The 26,654-nt window shown below is 49.7% G+C and overlaps 1 protein-coding gene across 3 annotated transcripts; it reads left to right on the plus strand.

Annotated features, from left to right (window-relative positions):
• Window positions 1–511: 511 nt before the first annotated feature.
• Window positions 512–26,336, plus strand: AXIN2 (axin 2). 3 transcript variants are annotated; one of them, XM_074922244.1, is made up of 11 exons: window positions 512–655; window positions 1,845–2,774; window positions 8,782–8,922; window positions 14,489–14,591; window positions 16,500–16,640; window positions 16,851–17,347; window positions 17,466–17,648; window positions 17,933–18,151; window positions 18,762–18,857; window positions 20,049–20,216; window positions 24,461–26,336. In XM_074922244.1, the coding sequence occupies exons 2-11, from the start codon at window positions 1,951–1,953 to the stop codon at window positions 24,585–24,587; spliced, it is 2,499 nt and encodes an 832-aa protein (XP_074778345.1). In that variant the 5' UTR covers window positions 512–655; window positions 1,845–1,950; the 3' UTR covers window positions 24,588–26,336. The 3 variants fall into 3 exon arrangements, with proteins under 3 accessions (XP_074778345.1, XP_074778346.1, XP_074778347.1); XM_074922245.1 differs by having other exon boundaries at window positions 17,469–17,648; XM_074922246.1 differs by lacking the exon at window positions 24,461–26,336 and adding an exon at window positions 22,623–23,053.
• Window positions 26,337–26,654: the final 318 nt, after the last annotated feature.

Raw genomic sequence — 26,654 nt, forward strand, 5'->3', positions numbered from 1 at the left:
TCCTCACGAACGGTGACACCACCCCACACCCCCCCTCCCGAGCAGAACCTTCCCCCCGTGCACGCCTCGCCCCGGGGATGCCCGGGAGAGAGGAGGGGGGGTCCCCTCGCTTCTTCTTCTTTATCTCTATTTTTTTTTTTTTAAATTTTGGAGGGTCTGTTTCTGCCTCTTTTTTTTTTTTTTTTTTTTTTTTTTGTGTGTGTGTGTGTGCGAGCGCGGCGGGCGGCGCGGAACCGCGCTACCGCCCTTGCAGGACCGCTCCGCCGGCCTCCGCTTTGATGCGCGCAGCGCTGGCGGGGAGAGCCCGGGGCGCGGGGGGGCGGGGAGGGGCGGGCGGAGGGAGGGGGAGGAGGCGGGGGAGGGACCAGCGCTTTTGTATTTAAAATAAATAAAATAAATAACCAGGGGAGGGAGAGGAGGGAGGTGCGGATCGCAGTGGGCTCCTTCCCTCGCAGCCCCCCTCCCGTTCCCCCCCCCCCCCCCCCTTCCCGATGCTCTCCGATGCGGTTGCACCGCCGGGGAGGAGAGGAGGAGGAGGAGGAGGAGGAGGAGGAGGAAGGACAGCGAGGGGCGCGGGGGGAGCGGGGCCAGCCTGCGCGCTGCCGGCGGCGGAGAGCGGCGGGGCCGCGGGCGCGCAGCGAGCTCCGGCTCCGCGGTGAGTGGCAACTTCGGGGGCAGCGGGCCGCGCTCCCCGCGGCTGGTTGTTGGTTTGTTGTTTTATTTTTATTTTTTTTAAATATGGATTTTTCATTTTATTTTTAATTTTTTTTTTTTTTTTTCTTCCTGTGCTCGCCTTGCGGTGCCCACGCTGCGCGGGCGCGGCGCCTCCGCGGGCGCGGCCGGGGTCGGCTGTTGCACAGAGGGCTCGGAGGATCCAAGTCGCTCCGGACTTTTTCTTCCCCCCGCTCCCTTCCTCCCCCCCTTCCCCCCCCCCCCCCCAGTTCCAGCTCCGACCTCTCTCCTCCCAGCCCGTCGCCATTTCTGGAGCAGGTTTTTATTATTATTTATTATTATTATTATTATTATTATTATTATTATTTTGCACGCCCCTCCAGCGCCGGGAAGCCCGGCCGGCTGGGGTCGGCGCCGCCCGGGGGCTGCCCCCCCTCTCTCCCCCCCCCTCCCCCGATGCTCCTTTCTATTTATTTTCCTCTTTCCGGAGCCGGGGTTGATGGATCCCGTCTCCGGGGGGGCGCGGGGCCACCCGCCTGGCCCGGGATGCCCCGCTGCGCCCAGGTACGGCCGCCGCGCCATAACCCCCCCCCCTTCGATTTTTTTTATTTTTTTTTTTTTTTTTTTTTTTTTTTTTGGGGTGGGGGGCGTCCCCTTCTCCAGGATCTGGTTTCCGCAGAGAAGCGCCCCAAAAAGCCGCTTTCTCGAGCGGGTTCGCCCCGTCGGGGCGAGGGGGGGGGACACACACAGACACGGGACCGGCCGCCCCCGGCAGCGCGGGGCTGCAGGGGCGCGCAACGTGCGCGCTGGAGGAGGGCGAGGGGAGAGAGGGGATGGGGGGTGCAAAATGGAAACCAGATGCCGGAGCAGGGACGCCCTGTGCTGCCCCCCCCCCCCCCCCCCCCATCGGCCCCGCTAAAAGTGCGCCGGGAGCGGAGCGGAGAGTCGCGATCGGGCTGGCGATAGAGCCGCGCTCCCTCTGCCCTGCCTTTCTCTCTCTCACTCCCTTTCTTTTTTTTTTTTTTTTTTGAATGTGAAGAGTTGAAAAGCCTGTTTACTTTTTGTCTTTGATGTTGGGAGGATCTGGTTTTGATTAGATCAATACTCCTTTTTTCTCTCCCCCCCTCCCCCCTTTTTTTTTTTCTTTTTTTTTTTTTTTTTTCCCTTTGCAGAGAGGAGGCTCAGAGGATCCCCTGCTGACTCCAGGCAGAGGAAGGCAGAGGCTCAGGCAGCTCCTGGAGGAACTGGGAGCCCCTCTCCCCACCGGGCTCCGGAGCCATGAGCAGCGCTGTGGTCCTCACCCACCTCCCAGACCCCAGCAGCAGCTTCAGGGAAGACGCCCCCCGACCCCCTGTCCCGGGGGAGGAAGGAGAAGCACCATGCCCGCAACTCGCCAGCTCGTTTCTCCCCAAAAGCCAAAGCTTCAAGGCCATGCCGGTGCCTCCTGCCCCGCGGAGGAATGAGAACGGCCTCGGGGAGCCGGAAGGCAGCGCATCTCCAGACTCCCCTCTGGCCAGATGGACCAAATCCTTGCATTCCTTGTTGGGAGATCAAGATGGTGCCTATCTTTTTCGGACCTTCCTGGAAAGGGAAAAATGTGTGGATACCTTAGACTTCTGGTTTGCCTGCAATGGCTTCAGGCAGATGGACCTTAAGGATACCAAAACTTTACGAGTAGCCAAAGCTATATACAAAAGGTACATCGAGAACAACAGCATCGTCTCCAAGCAGCTCAAGCCTGCTACCAAGACCTACATAAGGGATAGCATCAAGAAGCAGCAGATAGATTCTATCATGTTTGATCAGGCACAGACTGAGATTCAGACTGTGATGGAGGAAAATGCTTACCAGATGTTTTTAACTTCTGATATATACCTCGAATATGTACGGAGTGGAGGAGAGAATCCTGCTTACATGAACAGCAACGGACTGGGGAGCTTAAAGGTTGTCTGTGGCTATCTCCCGACCTTGAATGAAGAAGAGGAATGGAGCTGTGCAGACTTTAAAAACAAAATCTTGCCTTCGGTAGTTGGACTATCCAGCAAGACGTTGAGGGTTACGGCCAACGTCAGAGCTACGGAAACGATCGAGAACGGATACAGGTAAGGGAACCCCTGGAAACTGCTTTGTTTGGACTTTGAGGACTTTGAGAGTGCCTTTTTGGAAGGCTGGTGGGGTGGCGTGCAGGGAGGCTGGGCTGCCCATGGGGCTGGGAGCACGGGTGCTTCCCTGCGCCTCCAAACACTGGAATTTGGGGGGCGTTGGCTGGGTTCGGTGTTTTTTTTTTTTCCCCCTCTGTACAGACTAAAACAAGATACTGTGCTCTTAAGCCCTGTTGGCTCTTTGAGTTCTCTTGTAGATCAAAAACTTCATAGCAACTATGTCCTCCGGACATACGTTAATTATTGGTTCAACTTTCAAACCTATTAAGAGCAGTAGTAGAGTGGATCGTATAGACGCATGAATAATGTAACCTACTAGTATCCCCAGCTCCACCATCAACCAGTGTTTAACTACGTTGGTTATGTGGGAAGCAATTGTGCGGTCATGGAGGAGGAAATGTATGCGCTTATTACATCAAACTCTGCAACTTGCACAAAATCTGCTTTTATTTTGACTCTGTGTGTGATGTACAGCCTCTCCCATCGCGTTGGGTGTTGGTATCGTGTCAGACCCATTTAGGGTGGCTTTGAGCCAATGCATACAGGAGGATACTTAAAATTGAGGACTTAAGGTAATAGAGATGTTCCAGGTAGAGAGTAATAGTCGATCTTTGGTGCTTTCCTGTAGATCTTTGGTGCTCTCGTGTTGACCGTGTGCTCAAAGTTGAACTCGCTGAAACGTGGTTGTGTCTAATGGCAGCTCCCGAGGATGTGGGCAGTGTTGTGTGGTGGCAGGGTCGTCTTGTGCCCTTGGCTCAGGGTGCATCTGTCTTGCCAAACCCTTCTCTTTTGTGGGAAATGTTGATGGCACAGTGGTGTGAGGGTGAAGAAAGTAAAGAGCCATCTCGAAGTGCGGGGGGAGGGATGGGGAAGAGAGACTCTGATGAGCAAATGATGAGTTGTATAATCCTCTGAAAATGTATTCTTTCCTCTCCCCACCCTTGCCATAAATGTGGATTGTTGAATCAGGGCTGAGAGGAGAGGGCTCCGCTGGCAGATGTGCGCTCTCCTCTGCTGGCCCAGGAGGTTGGGGTTTGGTATGGTGAGTGTTTGACATCTCGTTTACAGGGATTTTGAGAGTGTGTCTGTGATTCATGGACATCAAAGGGCATCAGGCTTCTCCTGGGGAGGCTTTGCTGGAGTGTGCCCTCCTCTCCTGCCCTGCAGAGGGATTCCAGCTGTGCTGGGCTTACTGGTGCCGACCCGCTGGGAGCTGGGGGGGTCCCTTGCCCGTGAGGGTGCTGCTGAGCCAGAGGCCTCCTTGGTCCTCTGCCTCTCCTGGAGGCCTTCCCTGCCAGCCGAGGGTGATGGAGCTGGTGGGAGTGGGCCGGAGGGATGCGCTGCGTCCCGCCGTGCCCTCTGGACCTCTCCTGCTGGGGGGCTGTGCCCCGGGGGGGGGGGGCACTCGCTGGCAGCTGCTCTGGGGAGGACTTGGGGCTTGGGATCCTCATCTCGTGCCTGAATGTTACTGTCTGAGCATCTGCTGTTCTCCAGAACTTGGTTTGAACTGCTGCCCTTCGCTTGCTTTCCAGGAGGGGGATGTTTGATGCTTTTATCTCTCAGCCTTTGTTGGTATGCAGTGCTGGAAGGGCTTGGCTGTAATGTTCTACCAGAGCTGCAGGCCCTGCTAAAAACCCACATGTGCCTTGTCCGGGAGAGCTCTCGCAGAATAGTGGCTGCTTGCCTGATTAGCGCTGGGTTGGTTTTTTTTTCCCCTCTTTTTTTTTTTTTTTTTCTCTTTTCTTTTTTGTCCAGGGATTAATGCAGCTTGCTCCTCACATGTCAGATCTACCCTCCTAGGACATTAGGTAGTGCATTTTGCTTTGATCACCTTCTGTTGAATTTCCAGGAGCTTTTGCTCTCCATGGGGCCAAGAAATCTCAATGCAAAGTGAGGGAGGTCAAGCTGAGATGCTTCTCAGTTCCTCCCTGAGCTATCAGTTTGTGAAGCCACTTGTGCGTGCATGTGCTAGAAGCTGATGAGCATATGGATGGGTTATCTCTCATCACTCAGCGTTTAGGATCGCGTTTAGGATTGGAGCTGAAGCTTGCACAAAGTCTTTGCTGGTGAGTGGCCAAACCACACCTCCCTCCTCGTGTGTGTGATGGTATTAAAGAATTTCTGCTCAGCGCGTTATGGTTTTGAAGTGCTGTGCAGGCTCTTGCCATTCGCTTCGGTGGGTTTCAATGTGATTATACCAGCGAAAGCTGGGAGCGCTGGGCTGAGCACACCTGATGGTGGGAGCAGAGCGATCTCGGGCCAGCCCGCTATTTGGATGGGAGACCACCTGGCAGTCCCAGGGCACGGAGTCAGGGCCAAAACCACGGCAAACCACAGAAACCGTACCAGTTGAAAGACTTTGTTTGGCCCCAGCATCAGTGATGGACAGGAACAGGAGAAGTCAAGTGAAAACACAGCGTTTGCACCTGGCTGCAGGACGGGCGCATGCATGTGAGCTGCTGGTTGTATATTTGGAGCCCTAATACAGGGAATATTTTAAATGTAGAACCTCCCTCTTGTCCTTCAAAGCGACTCCCCTCCCCTGTAGGTTGTGGTGCGGTTAAAACTGGCCTCCCCACGCTGCGCCGGACCTGGCCCCATGCTCCAGGAATTCCAGCTATTATTTATACGCGCTTCTAAATTTATCACACACGACTTTGTGTACACAGAGAGCTCTTCTTCCTTTGCAGTGCCGCCGTGTAACGTGGTTTTGTTCAGTCCAAGGTGGACTCATCTGCCTCCCATTAAGCTCTAACATCAGTGGGACTGGCCTTGCTTTGAGAAGGCTGGGGCTTGCAGATGGCCTTCTGCCGGCTCCCAGTGCTTCCTGGCCTTTGAAAGGACCCGCCGGTGGAGCTCCTTGTGTGTGAAGTTATTGGAACCAAGTTTGGCTTCAATTATCAAAGTAAATGATGCCATTGTAAAGCTATGCTCCAAGCAGTGTTCTACAATTAGAGCATGGAAGCTGTGATTAACATAGTTTTGCTAAAATATACTTTTTTTTTTTTTCAGGTTTGTGCATGCTTTTTTTTTTTTCCCTTGTTTTTAAACCCGTGATTGCCCAGTGATGTCTGTCCCAGGAAAATACTTAATGAGATTCCATTTTGCCTCAAAATGCTCCTTGTAGAATTTCTTCTCTCTCTGTATAAAGCTGTGGTTTGAAGCTGCCGGAGTGCTTTTATTCCTAGGAAGCAGAGTTTGACAATTAAAAAAAAAAACTCCACACTCTGAAATTGCACCCTCTTAACAGGGGATAACAACCAAAAGCCCCTGAAATTTTCATGGCATTATAATACCTCTGATATGTCCATTGCCTAACATAGCATATAGAGAGTTACATGCTGTGTGTCATCACATCAAGATAAGAATAGGCCGAGAAACATCAGACATTCTCCTTGAAGCTCCAGAGCAACTGCTACCTGACAGCTGAAAGCACTTTGCATATTGAGTTTGGAGCTGGGGTGTGTGTTTGTGCGTGTAGCATCTGCGGCAGGAGACCACCACTTTCCACTGGAATTTAAAACCCTTGCAGGCAACTTGATGCATCTGGGTGCAATTACTGTAGTAAGGTGGTCAAAATAAAATAAAAATTTTTAAAAATTAAACATAGCAAACCAGTCCCCATTGGTTTTCTTAAAGGATGTGGGGATTTCTGTGGGGCGGGGTGTTGGAGGTGGAGTGTGAGGGCTTACTTTTAAAAGTATGTGAACTTTAGGGATTTTTTTTGTTGTTGTTGCTCATAAGGTGCTGATATGTGAATCAGTGCTGCAGTGCAGTACTGATGGGAAGATGAGTTAGTTCTGGCCACTTTCTCTAATTGTCTCTTGCCAAACGCTGTGTTTGGACACACCTCCTCTCCCTGTGCTGTATTCATAGGGTCCTGCTGCCTCCGCCCCCACCCCAGCCTCTCCAGCTGGAGGAACGTGGCACATCAGCCCTCCTGGGTGCAACCAGGGGTGGCACAGACAGCTCCCACCAAGGTGGTGGGCTTGTGCTGGGGAGCATCCTACACCTGGAGCCTCAGGGAGCATCCTGCACCCCTGAGCCTCGTGGTCCTCAGATGCGCTCTCAAGAGCTGAGATAGTTTCCAAATAGTTGCAAGAGCTGCATCCCTTACGCAGTTGACCCAAAAGCCCCCCAAGGCCCTAGGAGGGGTCACTTGGACTGCACATCCCCCTGAATCAGAGTAGGAGGCTACATGGTTTTTAGAGGAAATTTTTTGTAGCAGTAGTAGGATAACTTAGCTTTCACCCACATGTGGAATTAATTTATCTTTGAAGATTTAACTTCTTTCCTGTGACATTCCTTACTATCTCTTTTTTTTTTTTTTTCTTCTTCCCAGATATATATTTTTTAACATCTTGATCTCCCCATCAGAAATGCCTTGGCCTCCTTCGCAAAGGAATGCAGCCCCGGCTGGGCTGAATACCTGCCTGCAGCCAGCCCCGTGCCTCTCATACCAGAGAGGCCTATCTTCCCCACCATGCTTCCCCCTCCTTTTTTTTTTCTTTTCTTTTTCCCCCCCTCTTTTTTTTTTTTTTTTTTTTTTTTAAACTTAAGCCTTTGTGGAGGCTCCTGTTTTTGGTGCTGGCAGAGCAGGAATGCAGCAGGGACGCGGGGTGCCTGGCTGGTTGTGAGGGATGGAGAGCGGGGCGGTGGGAGGACTTTGCTGCTCACTTAAACCCGGCTGGTCCCCTCCAACCCCTGTGGGGGCAGGGAGGTGGAAAGTCCATAAAAAAAAAACCTGCCGAGCCTGCTGGCACATTCCTTAGGCCCCCAAGTCCTGGGTAAGTGGCCCTAATTATTAAAATCAGCAGTCCTTATCAGATGACAAGGCCTTTTGCTTTGATATACAAAGGCAGAAGCTTAACAACCCCATCTTTCCTGGGAAGAGAAACAAAATACGCACCTTAACATGAGGCTTTCAAACCTCCCTGCATAATCCCCTTATCACCTGCAGAAGATATGTATATTGATCCTGGCTGGGAAGTTGGAGTAATGGGAGGTAGCAGGCAGGGGATGCCCGGTCCCCCCCCTCCCTGTGTGGTGACCTCGCTGCGGTGACCCTGTTGGGATCCGTCACACAGCTCACTCACTGCTTGTGAATTTTTCACGAGACCACTCTTGGGTACTCAACCCAAACATCCAGGCTGGGCTTTGGGTTTGCTTCTCCAAGTGAAGCCAAAGGTGTTGGTATCAGTAACCCACGTGCCCATTAACACAACCCACTTCTCCTGGCCTCGCATCCCCCATCCTCCTCTTCCCCGCCCAGCTCTATGCACAAAACCACAAGTGGAACAAGAAGTAGCTTCTTCTAAAAATGGGCCTTTTTACTGCATGCTTTTATAATGCCAGGAAGATGACACCCATCTTTGGGAGGCCGAGCCTGAGACAGCACATTTCAGCCCTGTCCTGCCTCCCCTAACGCCTGGTGGTCCCGCTCCGGTAATTCCAGGCAGTTCTCTTGTTTCAGGCATCACAGATACCGTAACTTGTATTCCCAGAGGGGCCCTAACTCCTGTCCTCAGACTAGACTTAAGCATTTATTAGCTGGTGCCTCAGTGGCTTTCAGGGGGACTTGAGTTATGAATTTCTTGATCTTTTGCCTGCTGATGCCAACAGCAAAACTGCTGACCTCCGTGGCGCAGCATCAAGCTTTAAGGACCAAGTTTTTGAAAGTATGCAAGTATGTAGAGGTGCTTCCTGGGTTTTTCTACAGCATGCTCCCGGTGGTAAAATCAACATCTTCAAAGTTGCACTTCGGGTGTGTCTAGACAAAGTGTGACCTGGTTGCTGCTGCTCTGAGCAGGGGATGGTTATGGCTTCTAAAGAGGTCGAGCAGTCAGCGTGCATGGTTCCCGTAAGGAGTGTGCTACTGTGAAACTTGTGTCCTTTTCTCTAGCCCAAGACTGGCTGGTAACGAGGTCCCTGTTTTGCTTGTCCCTAGGTCCTTCAAGAGGAACGATCCCATTAACCCATACCATGTGAATTCTGGCTATGTTTTTGCTCCAGCCACCAGCGCGAATGATAGTGAAATATCCAGTGATGCCCTGACGGACGACTCCATGTCGATGACGGACAGCAGCGTGTGAGTATCTCGTGTTGGCCGGGTCCTTTCGGGATGTGCCATCCCTGACTCAGCGGTGCCGACGCACCACGGGGAGAGATGGGTCCAGGCTCATCACCCAACTTCTGCTCGCCCTTGGCTAGGGGCTGCCGAAACCGAGGTGTGTGCCCAAACCGAGAGGTGTCGCGGGGCATGGTAGCCTCGCTCTTCATGCAGTCGCCGGAGGTATCGGATGGAGCAGAGTAATGAATCCCTCTATTGCCATTTTGCAACTGAGCAAACTTGTTTTCTCCTATGCTAATGGTGGTGCCTGACTAACCCAAGGAGCGTATCTCCCTGAGCCTTTGTCTTAAGGCCAGGCTTCCTTAACTAGTTATCAGTCATCAAAGAGGAGGAGATTACTTCCTGTAGGAAGTACTTTCTGTAATTAAGGTTTGTCATTAATGTTAGAATGTACATTAATAGGGCTAGTGACCTGAAGGGGCAAATAGCTGCTCATCTGGTGTGGCTGGGGCAGTCTTCAAAGAGCCATTTGAATGGAGCTACATGGATCAGGTCTGGGTGTTTCAGGAGTGTAGGGATGAGAGATGATGCTGTGGCTGAGCCCAAGAATTGTCTTTTCCTCCTGATTCTGCTGAGAAGTGTGCAACTGGGAGTAAGGGGCTGTTCTTCCTCAGTTTGCTTTCCCCAGCAGGAGAGAAATGGTGCTTTTGTGTCTGAGGGTAGAGGAGACAGTAAGACTCACTTAGTGCTCCTAAGGACCGTTTTTTTCAACTGGGCAGAAAGTAGATGTTGCCTTTTGCTTTTCATGATCTTCACTTAAGTACAAGTGAAGCCCACCTGTAAACGGCGTGCTGCATTCCTGGTCTTCATCTCATAAGTGAAACTTCTCCAGTGTCTCAGTCAGATGTGTCCTGCAATTACTGTGTACTCCTCAGAGAGGTTTGCATGCTGGGTTTTTAAAGCCAACAGTGCTGCGTGAAGATGCACAACTGAAAACGGGATTTACCAAAAATCCTTGCGTAAACAAAAGCTGCTTTTTTTTTTTTTTTTTTTTTTCATGCACATGTGTGTTTTGAACTGATATTATGGAAAAAAATAGTTTGTTGTCCCACCAGATTCCCTTATTGAACAATATTGGCATTAAATGAAAGAGCTGAATCATAGGGTGACTTCTTTATTTCTTCTTACTGGCTCTGGTTGTATGTGATCATGTGTCAACAGAGCATTCATTGGGTTAGTCATTTCTGGACCAGTGTAGGGTCACTTGGGATTCACAGGGCTAGGATTATACCCTCTCTTCACAGCAATGCCAATTGTAGGCCTTATACAGATGAGAGCACTGAGTGAGAAATAAAGTGCATGGTGGATGAAAGGCTTAACTGAATCGCTTTCAGCCCATTGTTAGTCCAGGGGAGCTTAGCGGGGATGAGAGGGCAGCAGCCCGCTTTGAAATTTGCTTGAACAAGTGAATAGGAGCTCCCCATAAAGCAGCGCGTGAAAGGAGCCTGCCTGTTTTTTCCTGCCGTAACAATAGCCCGCGCAGGCTGTGAGAGTTTGGGGAAGCTTGGCTGATTAAACTGCCCGCAGCTCCAGGTTGGGGGGCGGCGAGGAGGGCTGGGGGGGGAGCGGGATGGCAGAGGTTGCAAAAAAGGAATATTTCCTGCTGCAGAACCGGTCCCCTGGGCATCCCCAGAGCCACGCTCCATCCGCAGGGCTGGGAGCCGGCGGGCACGCCGGGATGTTGGGTGGTTGTGGAAGTGGGAGAGGTAAATTGGCAGTGTTGGAGGCTGGGCTTAAAGTTAAGGCTGATGTAAAACTTCCTTTGCAGAGGCGCAGGGCTGCTGCCAAGATTGCAGTAAAGCGTTTGGGATTCGCAGCCGCTCCTGGCACCTGGCTCCGCTGGTTGCTGAAGATGCTGTGAAGGTGTTTGGGGCACAAACCCCCTGTGCTGTCACAGCCGGAGCCTGGGCACTCTTCTGCCTGCGAGGTTTTACTGCCCTTTAGCAGAGGACCCGGGTTTATTCTGTTCCGTCAGTGCGAATGCAAATTAGTTCTTTTGGCTTATATTGGTATCAACTGAAGAGGAAAAACTTGTTCTGGAAAAGTCTGTCAGACATAGCAGTAAAGTGATGTTTTTTTCAAAAAATAAATCCAGATCTGGACTGTACTGGAATTAGGAGAGGTCTCCAAATAATGCACAATCTGCCTTTTTTATTTTATTATAGATGGCAGGGATCAGTCTGTCTGTATATATTTTGTAATGGCCACAAAGCATCATGCAAATTTATATTTCCATTTCTTGATTGGGGCGGGGGGGGGGGGGGGGGGGAGAGGAAAGGGGATTTTTTTTTTTTTTTTTTTTTTATTTGCTTATATCTTATTTATGGATTTACTTTGGACACAGGGGAATGCTGCTGAGCAAACTTCAAATATTACCTTATCTTACAAACCAGGCTTTTGATGTTGGCAAGATCAGAGGCTTGTTTCAGAGCCGTTGCCAAATGAAGATGGGAGTGAATGCATATGCGCATGAGTCTGATATTTCAAAGCAGCAGTAAAACTACATTCAGGTTAGGTCAGGCACATCTGAGTCAAAAGGCTAAGATAATTGGCTCAGCTTAAATGGCAGCTGACTGGGTAGAAGACTTCAAACTAGTGTTTCCCCCAGAAACAGATTGGCTTAGCCCCAGCCTGGTTAGCTGAAATGTTTATAATTAAACTCTACTATTTCGTGCCTAAACTCTGTAGCTCTTCAGCTCGCAGCTTTTAGTAGCCAAGAAAGTGAGTGCAAATGTTTGCTGCTGGAGCAAGGGGAGAGGTGGCACCTGGAGAGCTGGGGTTAACCTTGTCCTGCCCCAAAACCTCTGGCCAAGCTCAGCCTTTTCATTTCAAAGGCACTTTCTCCCGGGCCAGGGCATCAGAGTTCCCCCCCACCCTCCCTATCTCTTGCTGTACTGAGCCTGGCTCCGGCTCCATCCATCTGTCCCTGCTGCAGTCAGGGATCACCCGTTGGCCACCCCTTCAACCCTGGCGTTGTCTGTTTTCCCCCTGTTTTAGATGCAAGGCCTAGGTTTAGACCACGCTCATCAAAGTAGCAGTAAAAGCCCCTCCCCATTCCCCAGGCTGACTTTCCCAGGCTGCTTCCCATCCCAGTGAAATACCTCTTGTTTTTTTCCTTCTTTTTTTTTTTTTTTTTTTTTTTTAATTCTGCATTGTTACAAGTTGTAAAACTCTTCTGACAATGCAGGGCTGTAGAAGCAGGGAGTTGGAGGTTTGATGTGGGGCTCTCCAGTGCAACCAGAGGAGTTTTAGGGGGAAGGAGCAGCCTTCGAGGGCAAACCTTAAATAAAATGAGGAGCCACGCTCTTGGGTCAGGATTGCTTTTCCTGCTCCTTTTCGAGCCACCCTGCCTGGGAATGGCGTGAGTCCCCACTCCTGCTCCATAGCATGTCCCAGGACTGTCCCTTTGGGCAGGGACAGTCCCCGGGGGCTGGGAGCGTGGGGACATCCCTCCAGGAGATGTTCTCTCAGCTTGGTGACCACAGTAAAGGGGTTGGGGATGGCATCTCGTGCTTGCAGACCTGGAGGGAGGTGGGGAGCACGGGAGGGCTGCAGGGCTCCCTGTTGTCCCTTGGTCATGTCCTTGGGTGCCCCGTGTTGAACACGCAGACCTTCAGCTGCTTCCCTGCTCTTCCCCATCTGGCCTCTTGGACTGACATTTGTAGAGGACACCTCCTTTTTTACTGAATGTGTTAATGGGATTAGTCCTGTATGTATGTATGCATGTGAGGTGCTCATCCTGGCATTTTTACTTACCTTTAAAATGCCTGTTTTACTGGTTATTCCTTATATTGAAGGTCCTCCCTAAGAGAACCTTCTCTCAGTAAGCCTGAATGAACAAATACTTCTCTGAAGATACAGATGCTTTGGTTTTTACCTTAGATTTGCTTTTCCCCCATCCTCCCCCAAAGGTAAGGCGTGCCATGTGTCCCAAGCCCTGTTGCCCTGTTCGGCTTGTGGAGCAGAAATGCTTGGTGGCCACCAGCGGCTGTAGCCGTTGGCTGTGGTGGGTGGCGTGTGCTGGGCTGCCTCCCCAAAGATGCTCCAGAGCCCCGTGCTGTGCAGTGGGGACATCAGCACAACGAGCTCCTTTTGCTTGTAACGTAACGTGCGTTCGTGGACCATGTCTAGAGGAGGCTGATGTTCATCTTGTGGCATTAAGGACTTCCCCTGTGCTCCCAGGGTGCTCTCTTTTATTACAAAGATTTCTTCCAAGTTTATTAAGATGAAATTGTTCCGATCTTTCACTCCAGGCTTTGCAGCTTAATCTTGCTCATTAAAACAATTTAATGCCAACTGAGTGCTTTGGCCAAGATTCCCACAAAGGCCTGCAATAGCGTGCTTCAAACCTTGAGCGTGGAGTGATGGCATCTAATCATCCTCCTCCGTAGAAGGGCCCCGGTGTCTCCGGGAAGGCATTACCTTGTGCCTTGTCTCCGGCTGCACGTCCAGAACATGTCAGGGTGTGCCCACCACCACCGGGCCGTGGGAGCTGGCACACAGGGACGCCGTGCCATGTTGGCTCCTCTGGCAGCAGCATGTGGCCATCGCTGTCTGCTCAGCCGCCACTGCTCCTCCTTGGGAAGGAACTATTTTCTTCACTCAGGAGATGAGTCAGGTGTGGGGGCAAGTGGATGAAAGGGACGGGACTGGAGATCAAGGTTCTTCAGCCAGTCTGAGGGAAGGGGTGGAATTAGACATTGAGGAAAGGGGTTGAATTAGACATTCAGGATCTCCAGGCATGCTCTTCCGGCTGTCCCCGCTGTCTGTAGAAGGCTCTTTAATCCTAACTGAGGTAATTTTTTGCGTGGCCAGATGAAAACAGCCCGCATTGCCTCGAGCGGGCTGTGCAGGGTGCAGTTCCCACCAGCACTCCTCGCTTGGTCTCTTCTCAGAGGCTTCCTGGCCATGATCCGATGTGGCCGAAGGGAGCAACGTCGTGCCCGGAAGGTACGGCCCGGCTTTGCTCATGCCTCGTGGTGGCCTGCCTGTGCCGGGCAGCCTCGGGGCAGAAGAAACATCCCAGCTCTTAAGTAGGGCTGGAGATGGGGAGCAGCCTTTTGCTGACCGTCCATCTTCAGCCTCTTCCTTCTTGTTTCCACTGTGCCAACACTCCAAGGGGTGTTCCAGAGCTTGAGGAAAGTTGTGGTCTTAGAGAGTGTAATTCAGTGGTGAAAAAGCAACAGAAAGAAGGGGCAGAAGCGGAAACCTAGCACTGGGAGGGCCTTTCTGTAAGATGCCTCCGAAGTGAAGCTGATGGGATCTTTAGGCGGAGATCCCATGCGGAGTTGCCTTCAGTTTGCTTTTCAGCTTTTGCTTAATGACTGCACATCCATGGAGATGGTGACACAGACACTTCCCAAGCTGCCAGATGTTTGGAGCTTCAGGTGACGTTCAGAGGGCTCAGCACCTCTGGGAACGTGGGCCTGTGGCGTGCCCGGGTGGTTTCAGCGGTGATGGAGAAGCATCTTGGTTAGAGCATGGGGAAAGCCCTGACTGATGGTGACCTCTCTTCCATGTGCAGAGATGGGATCCCCCCGTACAGAATTGGGAGCAAGAAGCAGCTCCAGCGGGAAATGCATCGGAGTGTCAAGGCCAACGGGCAAGTTTCTCTACCTCATTTTCCGGTAAGTTCAGGTGGGAGCTGCATGTTCTGGGATGGTTGTAGGAAATGCTGGGGCTGGGAATGGGCCCAGGTGGAGGGAGGGGAGCAGGGGAGGAGAGCGTTTCCACCCCTGCATGATGCCAGAGAAGAGATGCTGCTCAGTGTTGGGCAGGAGCCATGTGCTCTCAGCATCCTTGCAAAAACCTGCGTGTGTACAGTCACATTTTGGTCCTTCCCTGAAAATCAGGTGCTAATTAGGGCTTTTCAGTTTTTTTCAATTTATCCTCCTGGTGTAAATCCAAGCAGAGATGCCCTGCTTGGGTCTAGTGAGAGCCTTGGCTCTGGCCACCACCCTGACACCTCCACGGGTGCCGAGCAGACTGGGGCTTGGCCTCAGGCCTGTCACCAGCAGCCTCCCAAAGCTCACTGTCTGTAAGGTGGTGGGAAGCAGGATCTCCCAAAAGAGAGACGTTTGCAGCAGATACGTGCCTTGCTCTGAGGGGATCCAATTCGTGGCCTTGCCGTGCTCTCAAAAATTAACTCACTGACTTGCTAATTCAGTTGACTTGCAGACTCCTGATTCCTGCAGTGAATAAACTGTTTACACAGACAAGTATAAACTTATCTTGTCTTGAGATTAATATGCTAAAATTCCTCTTTCTGCTGTCTTAAGCAGCAAGAAATCATAGATGATATTTCTGGTGTGTGTGGGGGGTGGTTTATGTGGTTTTTCTTTTTGGTATTTTTTTTTTTTCCCCCTTCCTCCCTAAAGAAAGTTCTATAGCCTGAGCTTGTAAATTAGATTATTTTGTCCCAGGGCGTGCAAATCGACTTTCTCTGTAAGGCAGTGCTTTGATCAGGGACTGAATAGAGCCAGCTTGTGTAAGAGTGACAATTTCCAGCAGAGTGGCCTTTTTCTACCCTCACATCATTTCTGGAGCTAAGTGGTTGCCGGAGAGAGGCCCCACCTCATCTGGTGGGTAGTATGTGAAAGAGTTGGCAGTTCAGCTTTCTGCTTTCAGGGGGAAAAAAAAAAGAGGGAGAGAGAGGGATAGTGGGGGCGAGGAGTGGGGTGCGTGGGGGTGGCAGGAGGGAGGGCAGAGTTGGGTGGGTGGTTTCTTTTTCCTCTTTTTTTTTTTTTCCTCCCCTTTTCCTGCCATGTTTGCTTCTTTTGGCAGAAATTCGCGTTTTGCCTTTTTATATTCTGCACTTGATTTGGAGATGTTCCCTTTTTCCCTTGATAGATCTGCTTGAGGCAGCCAAGCTCAGCAGTGTAGCACCGCTAGCCTGCAGCAGCTTTCTTCATTTTCTGTACAAAGAGATGGAGGGGGGGGGAAGAGATCTAGGACACTGTTGAGACAACACTACCTCAAAGGTGCCCAGTGTGTAGCCAGGAAATAAATTACCAGCACTTCTCTGATCTGCAACCGTTTGACTTCTTTTTTTTTTTTTTTTTTTTCTTTTTTTTCTTCTCCTTTCCCTTTTTCTCCCCCATCTTATTTTTTTTAATTTCCAACTCCTTTCTGTTTATACTCACTTTATTCCTTGAGTTAAAGTCTCTCCCTCCCACCTCAGAGGGTTTTTTTTTTTTTTTTTTTTTGATGTTTGACAACAGTCTTTGAAGATTTTCTACTTCAGAGTAGCTACTGATGGGCTGGTTGTACTACAGAGAGAACAAGCGGGGTTCCTCAGAGTGCGACCAACTGCTCCTGCCGAAGGCAAACGCTGGTGGGGAGGATGTCACTCCATGAGGCCACAGCACTAGCTCATAAAAATCCAGAGCAGACCATGCCTACTTGCGGTCGTCTTTTCATCCAAACATGGAGACACAACAAGCGTAGCGGGGCCGGCGATGCTGCTCCGGCTAAGCGCCCGCGCCCCGCGCCGCCCGCTAAACATTCCCTATGCCTTCTGTCCCCGCTCCTTGTAGAGGACCCACCGTCTTCCCAAGGAGATGACCCCGGTGGAGCCGGCTGCCTTCGCCGCAGAGCTCATTTCCCGGCTGGAGAAGCTGAAGCAGGAGCAGGAAACCATGGACAGTCTGGAGGAGAGGCTGCAGCAAATGAAGGAGGTAGGAGGATTAACCCTCCCGGGGCCGGGTAGAGCTCTCTGCTTGCTGCCTGGCTTGGGGGGGCATGGGAGGGGGCTCTATCCTGCCCACGGGGAGGAACGTGCTTTGACCGCGCTGCGGTTCGCGAGCCTGCAGCGGGGACATCCTGGTGGGTGCCTTGCCCCCTCCACATCCTCTTGCATTTATTTCTCGCCATTGCCTGGCTGACAGGACGAGGAAAAGGAGGGCTCGGAGCTGCCCACCAGCCTGCAGAGCAGTCGGGAGATGGTGATCCCCCAGCATCTGCAGCACCCGCTCTCGCTCCTGCCCTCCGGCAGCTACGAGGAGGACCCCCAGGCCATCCTGGACGAGCATCTCTCCCGTGTGCTGAAGACCCCCGGCTGCCAGTCACCCGGCATGGGCCGGCACAGCCCCCGCGCCCGCTCCCCCGACCGCCTGCCGACGGGCAAGCTGCAGCCCAGCGCGGCCTCGCCGGCCGTGTGCGCCTTGGTGGGTAAGGGATTCATCACCAAGCAGACCACCAAGCACGTCCACCACCACTACATCCACCACCACACCGTGCCCAAGACGAAGGAGCAGATCGAAGCGGAGGCGGCTCAGCGCGTCCAGTGCTGCTGCCCGGCGGGCAGCGACTACTACTGCTACCCCAAGTGCAAGGGCCACCCGAAAAGCACAGACCCCCCTCTCCCTCCACTGGAGCCCTTCGGGTAAGTCACGAGCATCTCTCTTCATTGCACCCACCCCAAACCATCTCCCCGTCATCCCCCTGCACCCTGGAGCGGTGCAGGGGGTGACAGGGGGCTCCTGTCCCCTTCTCGCCATCAGCAGGACGGGGATGCTGCCCAAGAGGCCGGGCAGAGGAGTGGAGAGCGTCGCCCTGCCTGCTGGTGATGGGGGGCTGCCCGGCCCCGGCGGGGTGCAGCTCCCGGGGGGCGAGGCAGACCGGGCACAGAACGTCTGGCAGTGGATGCTGGAGAGCGAGAGACAAAATAAGCACAAGCCCCATAGGTAAATACGCAGCTGTCTACAGCAATATCGCTCCCGGTAAATATTTATATATTACATGGGCTGTCTATTTTTACAATCGCTAAAAACAAATGAGACTCTTTGCTCCTCCGGTTTAATATAAAAGCTGTTCCGCAGAACCAGAAAAACCACAAAAATGTCATGTTTTTGGCAATAAACCTCCTTTCATGTTATGACAGACTTTTGAGAGGGAGCGAGCAGAATAGGAGCTGCTATTAAAGTCATATTTTCCAGCTTTTCTAACCCGACTTCTTCCCCTCCCCAAGCACACAAAGCACAAAGAAGGCCTACAGCTCCGACTTCGCCAAGGGGGCCCCCGGCCGCCACCACCCCTGGGGGACCAGCAGCCACCCGCGTGGGGTGCAGCCCGCCCACCCCTTCGTCCAGGACCCCGCCATGCCCCCGCTCACCCCACCCAACACCCTGGCGCAGCTGGAAGAAGCGTGTCGCCGGCTCGCCGAGGTCTCCAAGCCGCAGAAGCAACGGTAACGGCCGTGGTAGGGGTAGTCCTGGTCCCGCGGGGGGGTCTGGGGAGCAGCAGGGGCAGGGAGAGGTTTGCTGGGTGCTGGTTGTGCTCATCTTCGGGCAACGCTCGGGCAGATGGGGGCAAGGCGGCGGGGGAAGGCGGGCCGTGTCCTCCCCGGCTAGGTAGAGGGTCAGCCACTGGGCCAGGCCATGGGGACGCGTGACGGCATGGCTTGGCCGAGCCCCAAGGATGAGCCTCCTTATTCCAACCCCACCCTACCCCGGCACAAATAGTTTGAATCCTAGACTATTACTTCCACTCTTTTGATGGCTGTAATTTGCCCATTTTTCCTCTGGGACGGACTCCAGCTACATACCAAGTGGAGAATTGGACTGGTTATCGTTCATTTGGGTATGGAAGGATAAATTAGCCCACAGCATTTTTAATTCTTCCTTTGATTGTTTACAACATGTGAGGGTTGATACAAAGAGCTAACTTAACGACCCACAGGAGACTTCAATTAAGAGGACTGTATTTCAACAATTTTTTTTTTTAAAGTTTTTTTTCCTCTCTTTTTCTTTTTTTTTTTTCTTCCTCTTCCCCACTTGCCCTCCCCCTCTCCACTTCAGATGTTCAACCTCAAATCAGCAGAGGGATCGAAACCACTCCGCTGCCGTTCAGGGGGGAAACACCCCTTTCTGCAATGCAAGTCTAACGACAGAAGAGTGAGTATTGCACGCGGAGAAGAGGATTGGGAAATATATATATGTCATAATTGTATTTTCATTAAATGGATTGTGCTTTGAAAAGAGAGGAAATTCTTATATCTGAAATTTCGTCTTTCAAACATTCTTCTTAAAGAAAGAACAAAACATTTTCAAATCTTGTCTCTGGCTCTTTTTAACTTGCATTCCTGTAAAGTGGACAAAGATTGGATTAGTCTAATTACAGGATGGTTCTTTTAACAAGAAATCTGCTACAGAGAGGTCTAAAATGGCCTAAATAATTAAAGTTTTCTTTCTTACCCTCTTCATCTTAAGCAATGAGTAATGTTTGAAGTCCAGACTGAGCCACCTGACTAGAGCCTTTCATTTTTAATTGGTTGACCTTAAGTCCACCAGCTGTCTTTGCTAGCAGCTTTTTTTCTGAAGCCACTCTACAAAGACTTAGAACAAATTAGGAAGACTAAATTACTGCGGACTAACACTTTGTGACCTTTTGACATGCCAAGTGTACATTGCCTCAGAAGCAGTTGTAGATTTGGCTGCATGGTATTCACTAGAGTGTTGCCATTTTGCTGGGTAATATTGTTTTAATTATTCTTTAAGAAGGGTTTCTTAGTGCAAATGACAAGATCCAGTTAATTTTGTCCTCACCAGGGAAAAATAAGATTACCTGTGTGCTTCAGGTGAAGAATCTGGCAGTGGTTTTGCTTTGTTAGCTGTTGGTGGTTGCAGGTGGTTTTGTGCAGGAGAAGGAAGCTTGGCAGATGAAACGAGCCTTTTAAAATCAGATGTGTACAATACTGGGGCTCGCTGGGTCGAGGCTTAGCCCGTGGTGAGCCCTACACACGCTCACCTGGCCTGCAGTCCTGCTCTGATGCTTCCAGCAAGCATCTAACCTCCATCCCTCAGTTTGTCCTATCCATAAAATGGGCTGAGGGCTTTGCAGCCCAATGCTGAGACTCCCACCATCACAGCGAGCAGGAGCTGTGGTGGGAGCCCAGCAAAGGGCTGTGCAAACGCAGCATCACAAATTCACAGCCAGTACAGGAATATCTTGACTTTTTGGGTCACACCCAGGGTATTTCTGACCAGTGTTACATGTGGCAGAAACACTGCTGGACTGAGTGTGGTGAAACAGCCTGTTCTCAAATGGTAAAGTCGAGGGTTTTGTGTGTGTTTTCTGTTTTTCAGTCACAAAGAGCCAAAGAAACTGCCAGTTGTTCACACCTCTCAGTGTAGTGAGTTGGTTGTCACCTATTTTTTTTGTGGAGAAGAAATTCCCTACAGGAGGATGTTAAAGGCCCAGAGCCTGACACTTGGGCACTTTAAAGAACAGCTGAGCAAAAAGGGAAATTACAGGTAAGAATCTCTCATTCGTTTATTCTTCAGTATATTCTGATAACCCAAAAGAATCAGCAGATATTTTGCAGGTCTACCCGCAATGACACATTTACCTCACTTTTCGGAGGCTGTAGATCTTATTTTTTTTCCCCACTCAAACCAAGAGCAACTTGGAGATGGAGAAGGGGGCAGTGGCTTGCCTGCGGGGCCACCTCCTCTCCATCTCCCTCCCCGCCGTTGCATGAGGATGCAGGCTGGCAGGCTTCATGCTCCAACCCTCGGCCAAAAAACCTGAATACCAGGAAAAGCTGGGATGGCCTCGTGGCAAAGGCATGGAGCGGTGGGATTCAGTTTCCAAACTGGGATCAGCATTCATCTTGGTGCTGGTCTCCTGCTTTTCCTACTCATTTGATTTTTTTTTGCAAATGGTGTGGCCCTAAATGGGGTCTGTGTAAGGTTGGGATGTTGTATCTGAATGGACATGTAGCTGAGGTGCAGCCAGCTCACTTTTCTCTTCATTAGGGAAAAAAAACCCTCTGCCCTGGAGGGAAAACTCCACCAACAATACCAAGTTCCTCCTCAAAAACGCCAACAAACCCTGCCTGTCTGGTTTCCAGGGCCCACCTCCCTGTTTAACCAGTTTGTTGCTTCCCCTGCTCTTCTAGTTCCCATGGCAGTAGCTTCACGTTGGCTATTTTTGCCGTACTTTCCCAGCGGATCTGGGCACTAGTGGGATCATCTGCTGGTCACTTCTCCTGCAGGCTGAGCAGGATGGGGACGTTCCAGCTTGAAGGTTTGAATTTGCACTGGATTTGGTGGTGCTTCACGGAGCCAGAAGGCTCGCCCTGGAACTGGCAGCCTCAGATTTAACCTCCAGATGGTCATTTGGGTTTGGTACGAGGACTTTTCCAGCTTGTGCTCCATTTCTGGCCCGTCTCTAGCTTTGGCAAGTCCACCTATGCAGATCAGAAGTGGGTCACCCAAGGGTGCTCTTGGGCTGGGGGATGCTGAGCTGGGATCTGTAGTGGCTGTTACACGGTGGGGCTGGGGCTGAAATGCTGCCAGTCCTTCCCCCAGACCATCTTTGCAGCCCGCCCAGCTGCCATCAGATGGCAGCAACCTGCAAGTACACCCAACCTGGACAACCTGCAGGAGAGGTCCTTGGGCTTCTTGCATCCTTGGGCCATTTTCCAGCCCCTAAAGCCTCTTCCAGCCCCTAAAGCTGCTCCCAGCCAGCTGTGTTCCTCCTCCAGCTGATGCAGCCTCGTGTCCCAGTTGCAGACCAGTTTCCGTGGCTTCACCACTGGTTTGGCACTGCTCCAGTGGCTGTGTAGTCCCACACCCCCCCACACACCCCCAAAAAAATCCTTTTTGTTTGTTTGTTTGTTTTCTAGAACATTTTTTTGTGTGATGCCCCAGTGCAGGAATAGGCTACTGAAACCTCTGTGGCCCAAAAGCCCCTCCAGGTGCAATTATTTGTGCCTTGTCAGACTGTAATTACTTTAGAAAATGTTTTTAAGTGACTGACAAGGATGAAACAACGTTTTGCTTAGATCTCACCCCTTTACACCTGGGTAAAGACAATACAGAAATTTATAAAAAGAACTTGGGTAGGTGCCCAGTATTTTATCTTGCACAGACACAAGGTGAAACTAATTACACAAATGTGTGTACCTCCAGGGAATCATTTTGATCTAAGCTTTGACTTTTGGCTGGACTTTGAGTGAAACTGCGGGTGACCTTCAGGGAAGAGGTCCGCAGTGCCCGGAGTAGCGTGTGTGTTACGGGGAGGCACTAACTAGGCTGCTTTGGTCACATCTGGCATTGATTTCTTTTTAAGGCACATTTAATAAGCATGTCTTTGAAGCCGTTGCCTTTCATTTAATGCACAAAGACATGCAGAAATGCTCCGCTCTCCAAATTCTTTATTGATTGGATCAGTTTGTGAGGCGGGTACCTCGGGCTCCCGCGATGCCAGAGCCGCACGGCCGGCCCCGCCGTGGGGCAGCCGCCGGGAAATCGCCGCTTTGCTTTCCTTCCCTACCCCACCCCCCCCAAAAAAAAAAGAAGGAATTAAGCAGTGATTTAATACTGATGGCGTTAACAAAAAACAAACATACATGCACAAAAAAACTGGGTGGTGTCGGGTAATCTGAAGATGGCAGCGGTTCAAAACAGAGCTGTAACGCCAGGCCTACTCGCCTCGATTGGTGCCAGATGTCCCAAAAAATAAAATAAAATAAAATAAATAAAAAAAAGAGCAAAGCTTGCCACATAAAATATGTTTCAATGGAAAGCCCATTTCTGAGCAAATAAGAGCAGAGTGGCTCGTTTGAAGATGATGTGGGGGAGGATTTTTTTTTTTTTTTTGCTTTGACTCCTCTTTTTCCTCTTTTTTTTTTCCCCTTTTCTCTGTGAAATAAGGTTGTAATTATGTAAAAGGTCATAGCGTGTTTTCTCAAATAAAAATTTTGTAAACATAGCCAGCGCTTGGGCTTGTGGAGGAAGTTATTGGGAAGAGCGGCTGTTATCTGGACAGGGGCGGAGAAGGGGAAAGGGAAGAGAAAGTTCTTTGTAATTCATTCAAACTTTCCTTGGGTTTTTTTGGTTTTGTTTCAAGGCTGTTGGCCTGGGGAATTGTGGCCTTGACCTGCAGCATGAAAGTTGGTGGGAGTTGGGCCATTGACTTCAATGAGTGCAGACTCTGAAGGACTTAAATAAGATGTTTTTCCTTGCTGAGCCATTAAAGACGCAACATGTGTCAATTCAGCTTGGAATGACTTTACAAAAATAAATCCTAACCATACCTTGACTAAATGGAGCTGGTTTCATTGCGTTGACTAAAAAGCCAGCTTTGATCCCCTTACCAAAATAATTTTAACGTACCCTAAAAATAAATAGATTTGCAGGCCGTTGTTACTGAGTATTTTAAAAATGTGTAGTAGAACAGTCACTAAAAAAAGACCCAAACAAATTCCAAGACCCTGCCGTGGCTCTTTCAATTTTAATAGTGAAAGCGAGCTTAATTTGATCTGCTTTCCCATCCTAAAATAATAATAATTGCCAACCCGTTTCCCCTGGCAAACATCTGCCAACTCCAGTTGTCTGGAAACTACAAGGGAGGGGCATGGGAGGTGCTGAATTTTTTTTTATTTTATTTTTTTTGTTGGTAATCCGTCTGATGAAGGTTTTTCCATCCCTGGCGATCGGATGGCAAAGCACTTTTCCAAGGGAGCAGGCATGTCCGAGGAGGTGTGCGGCGGCAGACGGACAGGCTCCCTAAATGCTACCCCTCTGAATGGAAGCCCTTCATTTGTGCATATGCAATTAAGCAGCCTTAGAAGGAAGAAAGCTCCAAACGGGATAAAAGGAACCTTTAATCAAGAAGCTGAACGGTCTAATTCAGGATAATAGAGGGGTCCTTACTGTTTGACACAGGAGGGGTGGGGGTGCTTTTTGTCTCTGGGAGGGTTGGCTTCATGATCTAACGACCCGGAGCAAAAGAGCAGGAATGCAGGACACTGCTACTTGACCTCCCCGTGTCACGTCCCGCAGGCTGGACCAGGGCTGCTCCGTGCCTCTGCCTGCTAGGAAGAGTCGGGAAACACATCCAGGAGTTTCTGTCACTTAAAATGGAGACGTGAATTAGGCATTTGGTTGTTTCAAATGTGAGGCTCCCGGGGTTGGTTTTTTTTTTTTTTTTTCAGTAGGAGTACCACAGAGTTTCAGCTTTTGCATTGCAGGAAGCTGGGATGGTTTTTCTTTTAATCCATCTGTACGCCTAAAAAGCCTCTCCTTTTAATAACAGTTGCTAATTTTAATGTTGGGCTTCAGCTTTGAAACAAGAAAACACATGAAAGAAAGAAGGTGGGGAGAGAGGGGAACCTTAAGAATGCTTTGCTTTGAAATCCTATTTATTTATTTTTTTAAATAAGACATTTGGCCAGAAATCACCACGCTTTCTAATTTTCTTTACGGCTGAGGGTATCCACTGCCAACGTGTATAATTTACTCACTGTAGAAGCTGTTGTCACCGCTGAGGAGCGTGCACAGCCCAGCTCCCTCCGTCCCATCCCCTGCAGACCCAGGGATGCTTTCATGTTGCTGAACCTGAGCAACTCTGAGGTTTTCCTGGCCACGCCAGGCGCTGGAGGAGCATCCTAGGAGGGAGAGATTGGAAATGTTGTGGTTAAAAGAACTGCCAAAGCATCCTTTGCTTTACCTTTTGATTTTTAACTGTGTTCTAATTCTTCTTACCACAGATACTACTTCAAAAAAGCAAGCGACGAGTTCGACTGTGGTGCGGTATTTGAAGAGATTTGGGAGGACGAAACCATCCTGCCGATGTACGAAGGAAGGATTCTTGGGAAAGTAGAAAGAATCGATTGATGGCATCTGTGTTTCTTAAGAAAAGTTAAGCTAGAAAAGTCTTTGGACACACAACAGTAGTGATGACAAAGAAAGAAAAAAAAAACCACAAAACTCTGAAGGAAAAGTTTTGAACCAATGAAGAAAAAAAGTGAAGTCTATGAAGACTTTGCTGAATTAGCCTTAGAGGAAAAAAAATGGCATTTATTATTCATGAGTTGGGTACTGAGATGATAAAAACCCTGAACTATTTATTAAAAACATGACCACTGTTGGCTATTGGAGATGCAGACCGTGTTTGAGAGACTTCCATACATAATATATGATTTCCTGGGGATCTGAAAACTATGGACTAAGAGAAACTGTGTATAGCTTACCTTAACAGTAATCCCTATTGATATTTATTGAACAGTCTGTTTTCCCTTAAGTCCAGTTTTTGGATATGCTGCTTTAACAATGGAGAAGAGAGGGGCTGGGAGAGTGGGGTGATGGGAGGAAGGATTATTTTATTTTTTTACATTGTTCCCACTATCTAAAATTTAGGAGTTTGGCTATGAACGCATTCGTGATTTTTTTTTTTTTTTTGAAGGGGGAGGAGGGAAGGAGTGACGTTGTGCCCAGTATTTCTCCGAGTGAAGATAAAACTTTTCTAAAGAAATAATAAAAGCCGAAATAAAAATACTGTCCTACCATTCATCTAGAGACCGGTGCATTTTAATCTATGCTGCTCTAATTTGAAATAAAGGTCTTAAGCGTTAAAGATGTTAGATGCAATATTACAACAGCAACTTGTTAATTTTGTCCATGGATTTCTGCGGTGTGAGGTTTTTGCTTTGCTGCTGTCAGTGGTGAGGGTACCAGGTGGTGTCCAGTGTCTCTCTCGGTCGAGGCAAGGGAGAGCAAAAACCCTGAGCCTGGGAGAGCTGTAGAAGCCATCCAGTTCCCGTTTCCATACTTAGCACACCAAAAGGACACGTTGCAAAAGCCGGGTTAAAAAATCCCTGTATGTATTCCACGTAGCTAGCTAATTTTGTTTAGCCATTCTACTTCGACGTTAGCACAATTGTATTTCAGTGGCGTGTAACTACGATGGGGCGTATTTTCAGATCGGTGTGGAACGCGTGACTCGTTGTGTGGTGGGTTGGTTTTTTTTTGTTTTTTTTTTTGTTTCGTTTGGGTTTGTTGGGTGGTATTTTTGTTTTGGTTTTTTTTTTGCCTTACCTTCACAACACCCATGTGAGCCCGTGGGAGATGTGGGCGAAGGCGCTCTGCAGCCCTTGGCAGAGCTTGGTGTGTGCGTGTGTGTGGGTGTTGGGATGGAGCGACCCTTTCCCGGGAACGACCTTGCATTTCTACAGTTGGGTTTTGTGTTGATTAAGTTAATCTGTGCATTCTGTTTGCCAATTGCTACTTTGTATAAGTCTGTATATATTGTAGAAAATGTATGGTGAAAATATTAATACACTATCTCTAGTGTTTTTAAAATTTAATCAGTACAGTACCTGTGCCTGCATGGTGTTACGAGACCATGCGTCGCCCTATATTCAGGGTTCAAGCTTTCCCTTGTTTGTTTAAGGGGTTTATGTATAAATATATTTTATGCCTTTTATTACAAGTCCTGTACTCATGACTTTTGCCATGGCATTTTGTTCTACTTATACTGTAAATTATGCATTATAAAGAGTTTCATTTAAAAAAAAAAAATTACTTGGTACAATAATTATTGTAATTAAGAGATGTAGCCTTTATTAAAATTTTATATTTTTCAAATTAATATTGTCTGACTTTTTTTTTTTTTTTTTCACCCTTAATGCCTTAAAAGGTTTCTTCTCATGGATGGTGGTAGCTGGAAACAAGAGCTGAGCTCTGCCCTGCCCTGGCTGGGGCTGTTCCTGCTGGGAAGTGGTTGCAGCTCAAGTAGGCAAGGCAAGGGCAATGCTTAAATCATCTACGGCTCCTTCAGGTAACTCGGCTACAAATTTAGCTTGGCCTTATTGCCCAGGCTGCACAGCCAAGCCTGCCTGAGGGGGAGAGGCCGGGCTGACAGAGGAGTGGGGACCTTCTCTTGCCCTGCAAGTGGGATGAGGG

Source organism: Athene noctua, chromosome 18, assembly GCF_965140245.1.
Source record: "Athene noctua chromosome 18, bAthNoc1.hap1.1, whole genome shotgun sequence".
Lineage (NCBI taxonomy): Eukaryota > Metazoa > Chordata > Aves > Strigiformes > Strigidae > Athene > Athene noctua.